This window comes from Rhincodon typus, chromosome 28 (genome assembly GCF_021869965.1).
Source record: "Rhincodon typus isolate 14 chromosome 28, sRhiTyp1.1, whole genome shotgun sequence".
In the NCBI taxonomy this organism is placed as follows: domain Eukaryota; kingdom Metazoa; phylum Chordata; class Chondrichthyes; order Orectolobiformes; family Rhincodontidae; genus Rhincodon; species Rhincodon typus.
Window position 1 is genome coordinate 24,995,909 of NC_063359.1, and position 16,114 is coordinate 25,012,022.

The 16,114-nt window shown below is 40.4% G+C and overlaps 1 protein-coding gene across 2 annotated transcripts in view; it reads right to left on the reverse strand.

Annotated features, from left to right (window-relative positions):
* Window positions 1–16,114, reverse strand: part of LOC125486380 (pre-B-cell leukemia transcription factor 3-like) — a 67,228-nt gene that overhangs the window by 19,375 nt on the left and 31,739 nt on the right. Inside the window, exon 3 of one of the 2 annotated variants that reach the window (XM_048613671.1) lies at window positions 2,411–2,643. The exons of the other annotated variant lie outside the window; for it this stretch is intronic. Within the exon in view, the coding sequence (XP_048469628.1) occupies window positions 2,594–2,643 (50 nt within the window). The 3' untranslated portion in view covers window positions 2,411–2,593. Of the gene's footprint in view, window positions 1–2,410; window positions 2,644–16,114 lie in introns of those variants that run through there. 2 annotated transcript variants of the gene reach the window in all.

Consider the following 16,114-nt stretch of genomic DNA (forward strand, 5'->3'; position numbering starts at 1 on the left):
TGTGTTCATCCAGCTCTACACCTTGTTATCTTAGTAGAAAGATGTTTGGATTAGAGGATATAAGGTATGTGGAGAGATTTGGACAAGAGCAGCAGACGTATCTATGCGGACTTCAATAAAACATTCAACAAGGTTCTATAGGTAGACTGGTTAGTAAAGTTAGATCGCATGGGAACCAGGGAGAGCTAGCTAATTGAATTCAAAATTGGCTTGAAGGTAGGAGATAGAAGATGGTGGTGGAGGGTTGCTTTTCAGACTGGAGGCCAGTCACCAGTGGTGTGCCACAAGGATCAGTGCTGGGTCCACTACTTTTCATCATTTATATAAATGATTCGGATGTGAATACAGGAGGAACAGTTAGCAAGTTTACTGATGACACTAAAATAGATGGTACAGCGGACAGTGAAGAAGATTATCTCAGGACAACGGGACCTTGATCAGCTGAGCCAACTTCCCGATGAGCGGCAGATGGAGTTTAATTTAGATAAATGTCAAGTGCTGTTTTTTGGTAAGGCCAATCAGGGCATAAATTATACAATTAATGGTAGGACCCTGGGCAGTGTTGACGAACAAACAGACCTAGGGGTGCAGGTGCACAGTTCCTTAAAAGTGGAGTTGCCGGTAGACAGGGTGGTGAAGAAGATGTTTGACACATTTGCCTTCATTGGTCATAACATGGAGTTGGGATGTCATGTTGTGGCTGTAGACATTGGTGAGGCCACTTTTTGTCTCCCTGCTGTTGGAAAGATGCTGTTAAACTTGAAAGGGTTCAGAAAAGATTTACAAGGATGTTGCCGAGTTTGGACGGTTTGAGCTACAGGGAGCGGCTGAATAGGCTGGAGCTATTTTCCGTGGAATATTGGAAGTTGAGGGGTGATCTTGTAGAAGTTTATAAAATCATGAGGGGCATGGAATGGGTAAATAGACAAGGTCTTTTCCCTGGGGTGAGAGAGTCCAAAACTAGAGGGTGTACATTTAAGGTGGGAGAGAAATGATTTAAAAGGGACCTAAGGGGCAACTCTTTCATGCAGAGAGTAGTGCATGTATGGAATGAGCTGCCAGAGGTGGTGATGGAGGCGAGTACAATTACAACATTTAAAAAGCAGCTGAATGGCTACATGAACAGGAAGGGTTAGAGGGATATGGGTCAAATATTGGCAAATGGTACTAGATCAGTTTAGGATATCTGGTCGGCGTGGATGAGTTGGACCAAGAGGCAAATTCCACATTATACAACTCTAACACTCGAATCTGCTGATCTATGTGTGACTTACATCCTGCACACCAGGAAGCCTGCAAACTTTGCAAAGCCACATGATCACTCTGCATGTTTTTCTCTGACAAGAAAGGATGAAATATATTCAGCTCTCCTTGCAGAGAACTTCACTGACTTTTCCTAAGCAATCGTGAATGGAAAACTGCAAGACATTGCAAATAACACTTGCTCCAGTTTGTATAAGGTTAACAGGCATGATTCCTTGCCAAGTATTGAATGCTTCTCTCCCCTGGCTGACGTTACAGCAAGTGGTAGATTTCAGTCAGGACCACCTTAGTAAAACAGATACATCGGAGACATATTCCTCACTGAGGTTGATGGCAGAATTTCTTCCTGAACACTCTGGACAAATATGAGTGCCTATTACGTGCCCTTCTCCTCATCCTCTTCTAGCAATTTGATTGTTGTGTCTCCTCTGTTCATTCTCCCTGCCATGCTATAATGTAAAAAGGCAGCAAGACTGACAAGTGCAATGTAATCAGTGAAAGTTAATGAAGTGACAATCGACTGCTTTCAGAAATATCAAGAGACCAGTGGAGTTGGATGTGCCAGCATGTTTTAAAATACATCCTGAACATAGTTCTCTTACCCTTAGATTCGGCTGGTGCTCCAGCAGCTGGTGGCTTACCTAACCTGGCAGTTTACACTTGCTTACTCATCACCCAGCAGACACTAATGTAAGAGATTCTAAAGCCAATCACTGTTCGCGAACTGCAGGAGATGAGTGATAAAAGTAATATGTGCTCACCTCCAACAATTGTATCAACATCCTCCATAGCACTGATGTTACCAAAACCACCAACTCCAAAACGAATACAGGCCCTGTTCAACAACTTCTTCAGGTCTTTGGCTCACAGGCTACAGCGGGTGACTTGTGCATGGTGAGCAGTGAGCTGGAGGATCAGCTGACTGATCAGCTGTACAGCAGCAACTAATCTTAACTGAAGTATTGAAGGTGATTGCTGCTTGAGACAGCCGAGGTGGGCAGGTGGAGAGAGGCAGAAATCAGATGTGTACAGCAATTTGAAGACTTGATTAACTGCCATTTTCTATTACCTGCTGGGAGTGGACCTCTCATTATAATGGATATTGAGGTTCTACTATAACTCAATTATGCATTACTACAGAACACACAATGATAAAGTGTCGCATAACCAATTTATTAAATGAATGTAGAAGATCTCATAGCCTGTGCATCAGTCTCATAAATTACATGATCTTTTAAGCATAAAATAAAAACAGTACTCCATATTTCCTATTGTACATCCTCTGTGCATATTCCATTGGTTCACTGAACTTCAGACAGAGGGCAGAATTTCAACAGATGGACTTGCTACCAGAAGGGGACTTCAGCAGCATTTTGGAACCTGAAAGCCAACATAGCAGGTTTGTCATGATCAATTAGAGCAGACAGGCATGGTGACAACCAGCACCTGATTTTTAAAGCCTCTCTATTTAAAGTGACACCATTAGAGATCAGAGTTGATGGGTGCTACAAGTATCTTGGAAGAAACAGAAACTTTAATGACGGAGTCTTAAACCTGGAAGGCTGTCCACAGCTCCATGAGGCATCCGTGGAGGTTATTTGAGGATTACAAAGAGCCAACAGAGAGATGTTCTCCCCAGCAGGAAACAATGAAGTAGCATGGCTGGGAGTGTCTGAAGAGGATTGTGATTGCTTGTTCATGGATGTATTACCAAGATGTCCAACAATCTTAAGGCAAGAAATAACTTCACCAACATTCCCCTGCACAGTATTGCATAGGGAAACATAACTTGCTGTTCCACCTGTTTCTCTCTTTCAGAACCTTCTCAAATCCCCATACGAACACCCGCCACTGACACTTGTCCTCTTATTTCCACCTCGCACCAATCATCAACAATTGCTCCCCCTCCAACTTCTCATCACAATCCAATTCTTACATTCAAAACTCTCTGCTTTCTTCGCTTGCAAGATACAGCTCAGAACTCGAAAGTCTCATTTTCATCAGTGGTCAGGATAGTGATTTTTTTTGGCAGGACCTGTTGTACTCTGCCTCTCTCTCCAGTTTTTTTAGTTCATTCACGGAACAAGGGTGTCACTGGCTGGATCAACATTCATTGTTCATCCCTAGTTGCCCTTGTGAAGGTGGTGAGCTATGTCTTGAACCACTGATACCAACTACACCAAATGGACTGCAGCAGTTCATGGGCAATGAACACTGGCCCAATCAGCAACACCCACATTCCATGAATGATTTTTTTAAAAGTACCACAGGGATCTGCTGAAAAATACAGATACTTACCACTTAAGAGAATGAGGTACTAGAAATCAGCACAACTCCTGGAGTGCATCATTTTGGCACATGGAAAGATGGGGTCTCCCAGATTCCTTATAACAGAACTAAACAGCCAAATGATACACAACTTATTCATGTTGATACAGTGCGACCTGTGCCTGAAATACAATTATCTTCACAATGATAACTTTACACTCTTCCTAATTCATCTGCCATTCTTTTCGTCTCCCAACAGTCCTTCAAACTTGATACCAGAGATGATGCTGCTGGTGGAAAATTGAGGAATCTTCACAGAAGGTCACGCATTCTGAAGAATGCACCACCATATCAGTTATACAGATCCTCTACCAGCTTGAATACAGACACATCAGTGGAGCTCCGAGGCACGTACCTGAGTTGTCAAATGGTAAACCATACATCAGAAATGAGCAAAAACAGCCGCTGAAGGCAGGGGAGCACTGGAGAAATCCCGTTGGTGGCAGAATATCCTTCAAGCTCTGCTTACCTGTCACAGAAGCTGAACCTTCATATGTATCAAGAGGACCATTCAGGAGCAGAAATTTGAATCTGTCAATTTGTAAAGATACTGAATACCAATGGAGAAAGTGTCAGGCAGTTTGTCTCTAGCATAACTGCCATCATGTCTCTGCCCCTCCACCTTGATTGAAATAATGACTACATACATGGAGCATCAGACATATCAAGGAACTGACGACATACTGGTCCTAATGACCTGCACACTCAGTCTTCCAGTTTAAATATATGGAAACAAGGACTCAGTTCAAAGAATTCCAATGCTTATTTCATCCCCGTACTTACTCCTCTCAACCGGAGGCTGCATGCCATTTCACATGCCAATAACCAAACGCACCCTTGCACGGTTGCAGGTAGGACAGATTTTGAACTTGGATTTCAAGGCTCCAAAATACATGGATGTTGCCATAAATGTCACAACATTCAGGGGAGTCTGCTTACAACTCTTCTGAAGCCACAGAGCTAGCATGATGTAGAAGTGAAAGGAAATTTTGTAATTTTAGTAGAGATACCAATCGGATGTTTAAGTATGTCATGGATAGAGCTCTGTAAATGTTTATGCACCATAAAGTTCAAATCTCTAGTATCGAGTCATCTTCATTTTTGTTACTCACACAATCGAAAGATTATTGAATGCTTTGTGTTGGAGAGGGGGGGCAATAGATTCAGTACTGGTGAGCAACATGGCTGAACTGCCTCCGGTTAGCGGAATCAAATGAGCCCACATGGTGCTCAGTGCACGGCTGTGCAGGAACTCTGCCATATCACTTCATGTTGTTTCTCCTTTACCAAAGATGAAGCGCAGTCATCCTTCTCCAGCACTTCCAGCCTTTGCTGCTCTATCATGTTTTAGAATGCATAGCATACTACTACGATACCCTATACCCTTGCTGCTTATATTGTAAAACACCCAAAATCTGTCCAGGCACTCAATCAAGTTTTCAATATCCCATCAACCAGCTTAATGACCATTCTGATGTTCATGTACTTTCAGTCAAACATTTCTTGTGCATCAATGGTCAGGGTCCTGACAAGGGTCATCAATCATGTTCTTGTCAACAAGAAGCCAGTCCCTGCCTCTGTTTGGAATAGGAGGTCTTTGGGAGGCTTTAGTGGTACAAAATGAAGACAGTGTAGCAATTTCCTGCACAGACATGCATGATAATCTTTTGGTGGTTACAACTTAGCTGCACTTTAATAGGTAGTATCCCCTGTGACTAATAAAGACTGCTGGTTAATATGAAGGTGCCTTGATTGCTACATGAGTGCAGTCTGTAAATCTCTAGGCCTGTGGAAATCCAGGACAGCAGCAAATCCAACAGCCCTCTCAATCTGACTGGTCTGACCAGTTATAAAATGGACATAAGCAGAAGGCTTAGCAAACATGACAACAATCACCTGGAAAGTGCACCTGCACACAGCAGAATGTACAATCCTGCAGCTGTCATCAGCAGATCCTTGGAAGATGTCGGAGGTCAAGAAATTCACAGCTGAAGAGGCTTTACTGCCACTGGTAATCTGAATCCACTTGGCCTATTGAACAAAAGGTTTTGTTTCAGGAGGCTACAGATATCAACATATCCTGTTGAGAAAGTTTGAGCTTCCTCAGTCATTAGTGCAAAATCATGTTCAGAAATCTGGTCTTCTGTTAGTCCACCCAGTGTTGGTGGCAAACCTCCTGTCAGCTGTAGCTCTGTGATCATCTGTTCTGCTCTGTGGAATGTGGCTGAGGAGAACACAGCTTCTGCTCCAGCTTTTTGTTCCTCATCAAAGATCTAATGGTTTAGCTGTTCCTATGTTTCTCTGATGGCTGGAAACTATGAAGTGCAGATACAAACATATAAAAAGGGAAGCTTCAGCCATTCGGCCAACTGATCCTGCTCCACCATTCAATGAGATCATGATTGATTTGCTTGTAACCTCAATTCCATTTGCTGGCCTACCCCTTAAACCCTTTGACTCCCTTGTTCATCAAGAATCTATGTACTCCTACCTTAAAAATATTCAATGACCATGTCTCAATGCTCTCTGAGGAAGAGAATTTCAGATTCACAACCCTCAAGGAAAAATGTTCTCCTCATCTCTATCTTAAATGGAAGTCCATTTATTTTTAAACTGTGTCCCATAGCTCCAGTTTCTCCCACAAGAGGAAACATTTTTTCAGCATCTACCCTATCAAGTCTCCACAGTAGCTTATTTGATTACCTCTCATTCTTCTAAACTCCAATGCATATAGGCCCAACCTTTCTAACATTTCCTCATAAGGTAACTCCTTCAAACCAGGAATCAGCCAGGTAAACCTTCTGAGAATTGCTTCCCAAGCAGATACATCTTTTAAATAAAGAGAATAAAATTGCATGCAGTACTTTGGATACGATGTCAACAATGCTTTCTGTAACTGCAGCATTCCATTTTTACATTCCATTCCATTAAACATCAATATTTAATTTGCCTTCCCAATAATTTGGGTATCTGCATACTAACATTTTATGCTTCACCATGATACCCAGATTCCTTTGTACCTCAGAGATCTACAATCTCTTCATTTAAAAAATATGTTGCATTTCTAATCATCTTCCCAAAGTAGACAAGGTCACATCACCTACATTATAATCCATCTGTCAAATTTTTTTCTCCTTCATGTAATCTTTCTATATCCCTTAGCAGATTCTTTCTATCCTCTTCATAATGTTCTCCACTGGTATCTTTGTGTCCTCAGCAAACTTAGCAAGTGAATAATATGTATCAATGACTTGAATGCAGGGTCTAAATATAAGTCGATGAAGCTGCAGAACTGATCTCCCATCCTTTTCCACTTGTTACTTCTTGTTAACCTGAAAGTGACCTATTTGCTGTTGTTGTCTGTTTCCTGTCAGCTTACCAATCTTCAATCCATGCTAATGCGTTACCCCCTACATGATTTACTCTTATTTTGATGTAGCATGTTGTTGAATATCTCCTGAAATTCTCAGTACACATCCACAAGTTCCCCCTTATCCATGTTGCTTGCTACTTCTTCAAAAAGCCATAATACATTGATTTCCCTTTCACAAAACCACCTCTCTTTCTCATTTCATTGAGAATTTCTAAGTACCCACTATAACTTTCTTAATAACAGGTTCCAACATTTCCCTATGACAGATGTAAAGCTAACTGGTCTGTACTTCCCACTTTCAGTCTTCCTCCTTTCTTGTTCTGATAGGATCTTTCCACCACCTAGGGACTTTTGAGATATTAAAAGCAATGCATTTCATTCTAATAATTTTCACAGTACCCTGCTCCTGGTGATTGCAATTGTTTTAACTGTCTCCTTCTCTTTCACCTCATGATTTACAATGATTTCTCAATATGATTTGTATCGCCTGCAGTGAAAAGAGAGATACCAGGGCGACATTTTCTTATTATTTGGCAAGGTGTTTTTTTGAGCATGATTCAGATTCATGGCAGCCAGACTGCCATTGACAACTTCTGTCATGTAATCTCCTGCACTTCGGTTCATTAAGAATGCAACCAGCATCTTTGGTACCTGCACATTGCAGGGCAAGAGGTTATAAGTGTTCATAGTTGCCGGGATTTTGGAACATTCATGCCACTGTCACCATATTTAACTTCAGCTGCTTACCACTTCATGCACTGCAAGCCCGGAACTGCCTCTTATACTTTGGTGTTCCAGCATTATCCCAAATGAAACAGCTCAATAAAAGAAGTTAGCTCCTTGTTTTGCAGACAGGGATCTTGAGATGCTAATGGTTGGGGTGGTAGATAGGAAAGAAGTCCTTTTCCTCTACTAACCAGCAGTCAGCCTGGACAGTGATAGCACCTGGGTCAGTGAAATGGTCGAGATGAAATAAAACACACAGCAATCTAAGTAGATGGCAAATGATCATCTATTTTTTACAAAGGTAAATGCAATCATTTTCTTTCTGCTCCTTCACTCACATTCACAGGTGATGGGGAGGTGATGGCCTAGTGTATTATCGCTGGACTGTTAATCCAGAAACCCAGATAACGTTCTGGGGACCCGGATTCAAATCCTGGCACAGCAGATGGTGGAATTTGAATTCAATAAATATCTAGAATTAAGAATCTAATGATGACCGTGAATCCATTGTCAATTGTCAGGAAATACCCATCTGGTTCATGAATGTCGTTTAAAGAAGGAAACTGCCATCCTTACCCAGTCAGGCCTACATGTGACTCCAGACCCACAGCAATGTGGTTGGGCAATTATGCTGCTTAGCCAGCAACACCCCTCATCCCGTGAATGAATAAGGGGTAAAAAAAAGTCTGCCAATCACTCTAACGCTATCAATGTACAAACTTCTCACCAAGATTCATGGACTAAAACTCTCTATTGCATAAAGCATATACACTCAAAGGCTCTGACTCACCTCATCCTCCCAAACTACTAACCTATCCTGCACTCTGTGCTTTCTACTCTCAAGCTGGGGACAACCTCATTACTTCGCTTGTTCTTATATCATCACTAACAGTGCTTGAATCCACTTCCATCACACTCTACCCTCCTTTTATCCCACTGCAGGAAAAGAATTCTCACAACTGGGCCAAGAGGACAAAGGCCAGCAGTAGATCGCTAGACAAGAAGGTTCTCTGCCACATTAAGAGACAATTCTCCTTGATTTGACTGGAGAAGAAGTGAGATTGTTCGACACTGGATAAGGTAAGACATTGAACCCTCAGAGAATGCACTGGCAAGGCTTTCACCTCAGCATATTCTCTACCTAGATTAGATTTGGCAGCACAATCTGGTGAGTACATCAATGCATATCTTCACAGCTGACCAAGGAAGAAACACCTCAGATCTCTGGCATTCAGAGGACTGGTGGAGACCAGGCACAAGTTCAGCCTCAGGTAGATGATCCCATGGTCTCAGGCATTTACCACTTTGCCAAAATTCATAGACAGGCGCTGGAGCAGAGGCATACTGTAAGCTAGAACAAAAGATGAAGGAGTCTACCAACATTATCAATGTCATTCTGGCTCTTCCATATCATGTGCATGGCTGTTTCTATGAAGGGCCTGGCTACTGCCGTGCAGTCCCAGATCCATCACACTCAATGTCTATCAACATGGATCTGCACTCCATTATTCTTACCATAGGTGCTCAACATCAATGGCAAGGTGAGAGAGGAACGAGAGATCTCAACTTTACAAGATACCCCATTCTTTCAGGGAAACAGGGTGGTGCCAGCAGGCACTCATAGGGAGGGTGAACTGCACAAGGATCCACAGCAGCTTTTTCTCAAGACATTCCAGAGGTGTTTAGCTCCTCCATCACCTCCCTGCATGCGATGTCAAATCTGCAGGAATCCAAGCTGAGGAGGGTGAACCTGTATCTGAGCAGGTCACTTTGAGAAAGCTTGGGCCCTCTAAGCCCAAACATCCCAGGGGTCAACCAGGTAAGTCTTCTCAACCAATGGAAATCTACAGAGCATGGTCTCTCTCCCATAGCTCTGGAAGTCAAGACCACAAGTGCACATAGTAAGAAGGAGAAGAAGCAAAAATAAATTTTCTGAGGGCACACAGGTGCCACGAATGACGTCATTGTAAATAACCTAGCCCTTTTGTAAATATATTTTCATTTGCACTCTTAGGATGTTTGCTCCCATGTCTTTGTCACTGTCGAACCTGTTGGTGTCGCATCCATTTGCAAGACAAACAGCCTCTTCAGAATCTTAAAGAAGAAAAATTTTGTAATGGCTAAGCCAACAAGGTGTAGAGCTGGATGAACACGTGAGGCCAAGCAGCATCAGAGGAGCAGGAAAGCTGACGTTTCGGGTCTGCGTTGCTCATCTCTCACGAGCAACTGACTTCTCGAATGCAGCTAGCATCAGACATCACAGATCCTTGAACCATTATGTTTTTGATTGCAGCCGAGGAATTGCAATTTAATGTGGACTACACTAAAGCATCCAGGATTGTGGTTGAAATCATACAACGTGAGGGATGGAAAAGATGAACAGCAAAGGTCTTTTCTCTAGGGTGGCAGAGTTAAAAACTAGGGGGCATATTTTTAAGGTGAGAGGAGAAAGATTTGAAAGGGACCCGAGGTGCAATCACACAGGGAGTGGTTTGTATATGGAATGAACTGCCAGAGGAAGTGATAGATGCAGGCACAGTTACAGCATTTAAAAGACATTTGGATAGATACATGAATAGGAAAGGTTGAGGGGGATATGGGCCAAACACTGGCAAATGGGACTAATTAAGTTTGGGAAACTTGGTCAACATGGACAAGTTGTACCGAAGGGTCCGTTTCCATGCTGTATGACTCTTTGACAATGCACAGGGATTGTGGTAGGACCTGCCCTACACAAATCATCTACTCTTACACACACCATATGGGTGAGAGCATGGAATCATTGAAGATTCTCTGAAGGCAAAGGTTCATTCTATCTAATTAGATATACATGGAATGACATTGTCATTCAAGGCTGGGAGGTGTATAATGGGAAGAAAATTGGCCTGCTGAGGGAACATGACTTGCCATAATATTGATCGCAGCATGGTATAGGAGAAGACTGTCCCAACAGTATAGCTCCAACTTTGCCAATTCTGGTGCTAGTGACCGATGAATCAAACCTATTTCTCCCATACCACACGTATAATGCTTTAATTTTAATCACTCTACATCAATTTTCTCATGAATCATGTTATCTCTAAGACACAGAGATACGTTTGAGATTCATATTGACTCTTGGGGGACGTCTGTGCTCTGCTTGTGCTTTGAGCCCTGCTCCTGAATGTGGGGATCCCACATTCTGCATGTTCAGAGTCATAAATGTCCCAGAGAAGCATAAATGACATCTAAATTCTTGGCATCACTTCCAAAGCATGACATCTCCAATACCTTGCCTTTTCATATATTAAATCACCAGCCCACATGGTCCACATGAATCATCGACACACCTTGAAATGCTCTCTAGTTAAGTGTGGGAGTTGGCTGGTCCATGTCAGGCTCGCAAAGTGCAGGATTTTGTTCGCCTCCTCTATCATCCATACATGACAAAACCTGTTTCCCTTCAACACTCCCTTCAAGGTAAAACTTACCCTCATTGCTTTTCCTTCTCTATAGCCTCCACCTACAAAACAGACAGATGCCTGATCCTGGATCAATGAAATCTCTAACCTAAATTAAATAAATCAAGCTTATGATACTGATGTATTTTCAAAGACTAAAATTACATGTATGATACCAACTTGCACTGTCGTGAAAATAGAATCTAATTAAAATGTTAGTAGCAAAGTTTATCAAATGCAGTGTATAACATCTCAAAAGCATGTCTGTATCAGAACATTACTGCTTATTAGAAAACAAAATGGCAATTGTGTTGTTTCAAATCATTAGGTTAACTGGAATCTATCTTCCAGTATCAGAATACAGAATCATTTTATTTAAGAAAGAACAGAACGAATTGCTTCAACATCTTGCAAATATCACAGTAGCAACCATATGCTTGGTTTATAATCAATATGATGCTTGCAGGATGTCAGTACTTTTTCCATTACTATAAGTGACAGCACCTCCAACAAAAATCTGTTTCTATGCATGTGCAAATTATTCTTACGTCATGCAGAACAGCTGTACCGCCGGAGCATCACTGAAAATAAAACGTGAATCCTTGCAAAAATGTACAGAATGGAATGATAGTATTTATTCACTCACCAGTTACCTGGAGAAACATGAATTCAAAGTCTTTTTTTTTCCTTCCATGTAATACCGAAAAGTTCCTGCAACTGTGGAGTTGCAATTACTCTAAAACTCTCTTGAAAAATTAACTTTAAGGCAAAATCAATCAGTGCAAATTAAAATGATATGAAACACATTATTTTAATGTAATCTTCACAGAACTTTATGAAACAAATTCAGAATTTTTGAACGTATATTTCAGATTTTTGAAAATCAATTTTATAAAGCAGCACATACAATATTGTAACTGATGCTGCATAAAAGCACTATTTATGCATCCCAAGCACACTTGCAACATAAACTAAATATTAAAAGATAATGTAGCCTTATTTGGCAAAAAAAAAGTAAAATGCTAACAATAAACTCATTCAATTGAAATGGAGAGTTACCAGTAATAAATTTTTGCTTTCAGTTTTAATCAGGTTTCATGTCTTAAACATGCTTTAGTCAGTAATGCTAGACACTATGCCTCCCAACTTTGGCTCACCTTTAGAATTCCACAAGGGACACCGTGTCAAGTCTGTTCAGGTTTTTTGATGACTGCTGCATGGGTAACTAACGTGTAAATGCAGATATGTATGGAAAACGATTCTGACAGTGATGTATTGCAACTGGTACCAGATGTCGACAAGGGACGCTCGGCCAGGCACAGGGGGTTACACTGCAACAGAGCGCAAGCTCCCAACCAGTCTGCAAAATGATCAGGAGCCACTCATCCTCCTATCATAGTTTCATTACATCAATCAGCACCCATTTACCCCACACATTCACTTAATGCTTTTTTTTGCTTCAATATTGTGGGAAATAGCAGCAGTTTCAGGTATTCCAATTGCTGCTCCATTGGGAATTTCCATTTCACAAACCCAGCCTTTCGTCTTCCACTTACAACACAAAGCTTTATAACCAATCTAAAAAGCCTTGCGGGATTACCTACAGCTATCATTCAGACCCAAGGCAACATTATCTATGTGCCTGTTGATTGGGCTGTTGAAAGAATGCGTTTTCTAAAATCACTAAACATCTAAAAATTTGAATGTTAGGAGCATTTCATGTGAAAAAAACATCAAAATAGCTTTAAACTAAGCCCAACACATATGTATATATAGCTGTACAAATGAGCAAAATGTTTGCCGATGTTATTCCTTTCCTTCTACAAGAACGACCAGACTAAAATCATATTTACATTAACACTATTCATAGCAATGTAAAACAATTTTGATCACATAGTTCAAACACAGGGTACATTTGAATGGGGATATACTCAAACAACTAAAAGACACACACAAACAAACACTGCAAAAATATGAGATTACTAAACAAACAATCTGTCAAATTAGGACACGAATGAATTGTGTTTTCTTTATTTTTTTCTTCATGCAAGTTTCTCGTTTTTGTTTCTTTTCTTTATACAAGTATTTCAAATAATACAATGGATTAGGTCCATCTGACAAGTTGGCACTGTGCATTGATTTAGATTGAATCTTTAGGCCTGAGATTAACCCATTTAATGGGACAAGCTTCCCTAAAAAACACAACGAAGTTTTTCCATATTTAATGCTAATTGCTTATTGACTGAACAAGTTGAGCATACCTCTTGAATTCCAATCGTCATACCACAACAAGTTAATTTAAATTTCAAACCACATTTGTTTCAAACATCAAATTCATATTGGCTGACGAATAGCAGAAACACTTGTCAGACTGTGCTAGCCTGACCATCAATTGCACAGCAGTAAACAACTTGTGTTTGAATTAACTGAAAAGAGAAAGCTTGTTTTCCGAATAATAATAGCATTTTATGTGAATTTTTTTGAAGAAATTCTGTCTAGTTCTTTATGACACATTTTCAAAACAACTACAGGATTAATGCATGGCCCTTATTTAATCACTGGCTAATTTACTCCTGACAGAAAGTAAATTCCACTATTTTCTGCGAGGCTTTATGAAATTGCCATCATTTTTAATTAATTCTTAATTAAAATATATTACACCACAGCTTCAACCCATCTCTCTTGATATTCTAACATAATCAATTCAGGACCATTTACATATCATTAATTAAAAGCCTTCCTCTCTCATCCTTAAAATCATAATGAGGCTCTATTTCTCATTAACTGCCTTTAAGGGATAAAATAACAATACGGCCGAGTACAGATAGCAATTTCAAAAATAAACCCTCTTTCAGAGTTCAGATAGCTAACCAATAATCTCTACCACCCATAACTTGATCACACATTGCTTTTTTACTCTGTTAAAATCCTAAAGAAATATCCAATCTGCTGCATATTTTACATTTCACCAATCATGAAGCACTACATGTTTTTTCCCTAAGTACCAATAAAATCCAACCTAGAATTGTTCCTCGTACACTAAACACATTTTTGGATCAGTAAGGCTGGTGCAGGCTAACAACCAATTTCTTTTACAAGACCACACACTGTCTGGAATGAGTTGTTACATAACAGAAAACACACGCGGAGATTTATGTTTAAACTTAAAAAAATCAATTCAGACAGCTTAAAACTAGAGAAAGGATAAGACTATCCAAAAGCAGGATAAACGGTTAGCTTGAGAAACTGTTCATTGACCAACTTTTATTCTCACTCATCTGAACTTATTACCAGTAGCCCAGAATTGTTCTAATATTCTACATTTATTGAAAATTTACAATATTATAGGTCATTTCTGTGATTGCACTGTACATGATTTAAATGATATGAAATACATACTTGTTCCTCGCTCTTAGATCAGATAAATCAGATTCTTATCTCTGAAGCCAATCATTTGCAGGTGCACCACCACAACTTGTCAAGACAGCTTGTCTAAGCCTTCACGTCAGGCAAAATCACTGTAGTTGTGTTTTGGCCTGTTGACAGCAATTTATTTTGACATGCTGTCACAATACCAGCATCCTAGACTCTTTACACTAAGGTGCCAACAAGTTCTGCAATACTTTCGTGCTGCCAGATGCCACAGGTTGAGAGTGAGAACACTGACACATTTTAATGATTTTTTTTTCCCTGTGTGTTCCGCAGATGTTGCAGTATGACTATGTCTGCCTAACCATGGCATGCTGACAGCTAAAATCCTGCAACTCGATAGGTTTCTGTCTGCAAAGGACATTGACACAGTTTGCCAGTGTCAAGATGCCAGAACAAGGCACGTCTCTTCAAAAAGTATCATGTCCGATATTTATGCTTCATTGTATATGCAGCAATCTATTTTCCATAATGGCAACTGCAAAATGCAATATTTGATTGCTTCCCCATCATAAATTTAGAAAACTGTATGGTCCAAAACTTCTATCATGTTTCACCTGCAAACTAGTGCACAAAATGCATTTGAATTTTGTAAAATACAACTCTGTGCAGAAAAAAAAACACATTTTAAAGGTTACACAAGTCACATGAACTCACGAATACAGCATGTTCGTTAAATGTATCTTACACATTTCAAACCTATCAGATGGTCTAGATGACCTTCTCAAAGCTTCAGCATAATGTCGATCTTGGGCCAGTAGCTGTGGTGTGGACAAATTGGACATATAGACTCATACTTTTATTATTCCACCCTCCCTTCAAATAAATGCATTGTCTTCCTTCAAAGCTTCCTCGAACTGAATGTACAAGATCTGGAAGTTGTTAAGTGGAAAATCCCATCTGTGAAACTGCCTCCCAGCACTATGAACAAGCTGTTAACTCACTGTTCAACCCGATTTACAATATGAAAAAAAAGGTTTCTTCTACAATATAACTGAAGAGTTAAGATTAGGTTTTAAAATGCACATACACGGTTATCCATATAATAAAGCTTACTTTAATTTGTTAATTTTTTGCTCCCACTGAGGCATAGTGGTTAAATACATTACACATTGTCATATTCTGCCATACAGATCACAAATGAAAATCACACCTGCTACAATCATAGCTCTGGATTGTAGTCACTGATCTCAAATGGGAGGCATTTCAACTAGTCAGTGACAGTGCACTGGGGAAAATCAACTAAGCTCCTGGTTGGGCTGAATGGCTCATTTCCAGGCACTATGTTATATTTAATCCCACTCCTGCTCACGAACCAGAGCCCCTCTTGAAAGGGCACACTTTTAAACCAGTAGAAAGATTGGTATTAGTCAAAACTGCCAATCACCAAGGGGTATATCTGAGCACTGTGAAGAAATTAGCAGAACTGCACCTGTTGAGGCTTCCCTGTCAAAAATAGTTTAGGCCAGCAGCAATGCATGATTTACTCAAGTTAGATGACTTTCCAAGCCTCCTAATGATAAACCTGGCCTCTGCTTTGCCCTCCAGCCCAAAC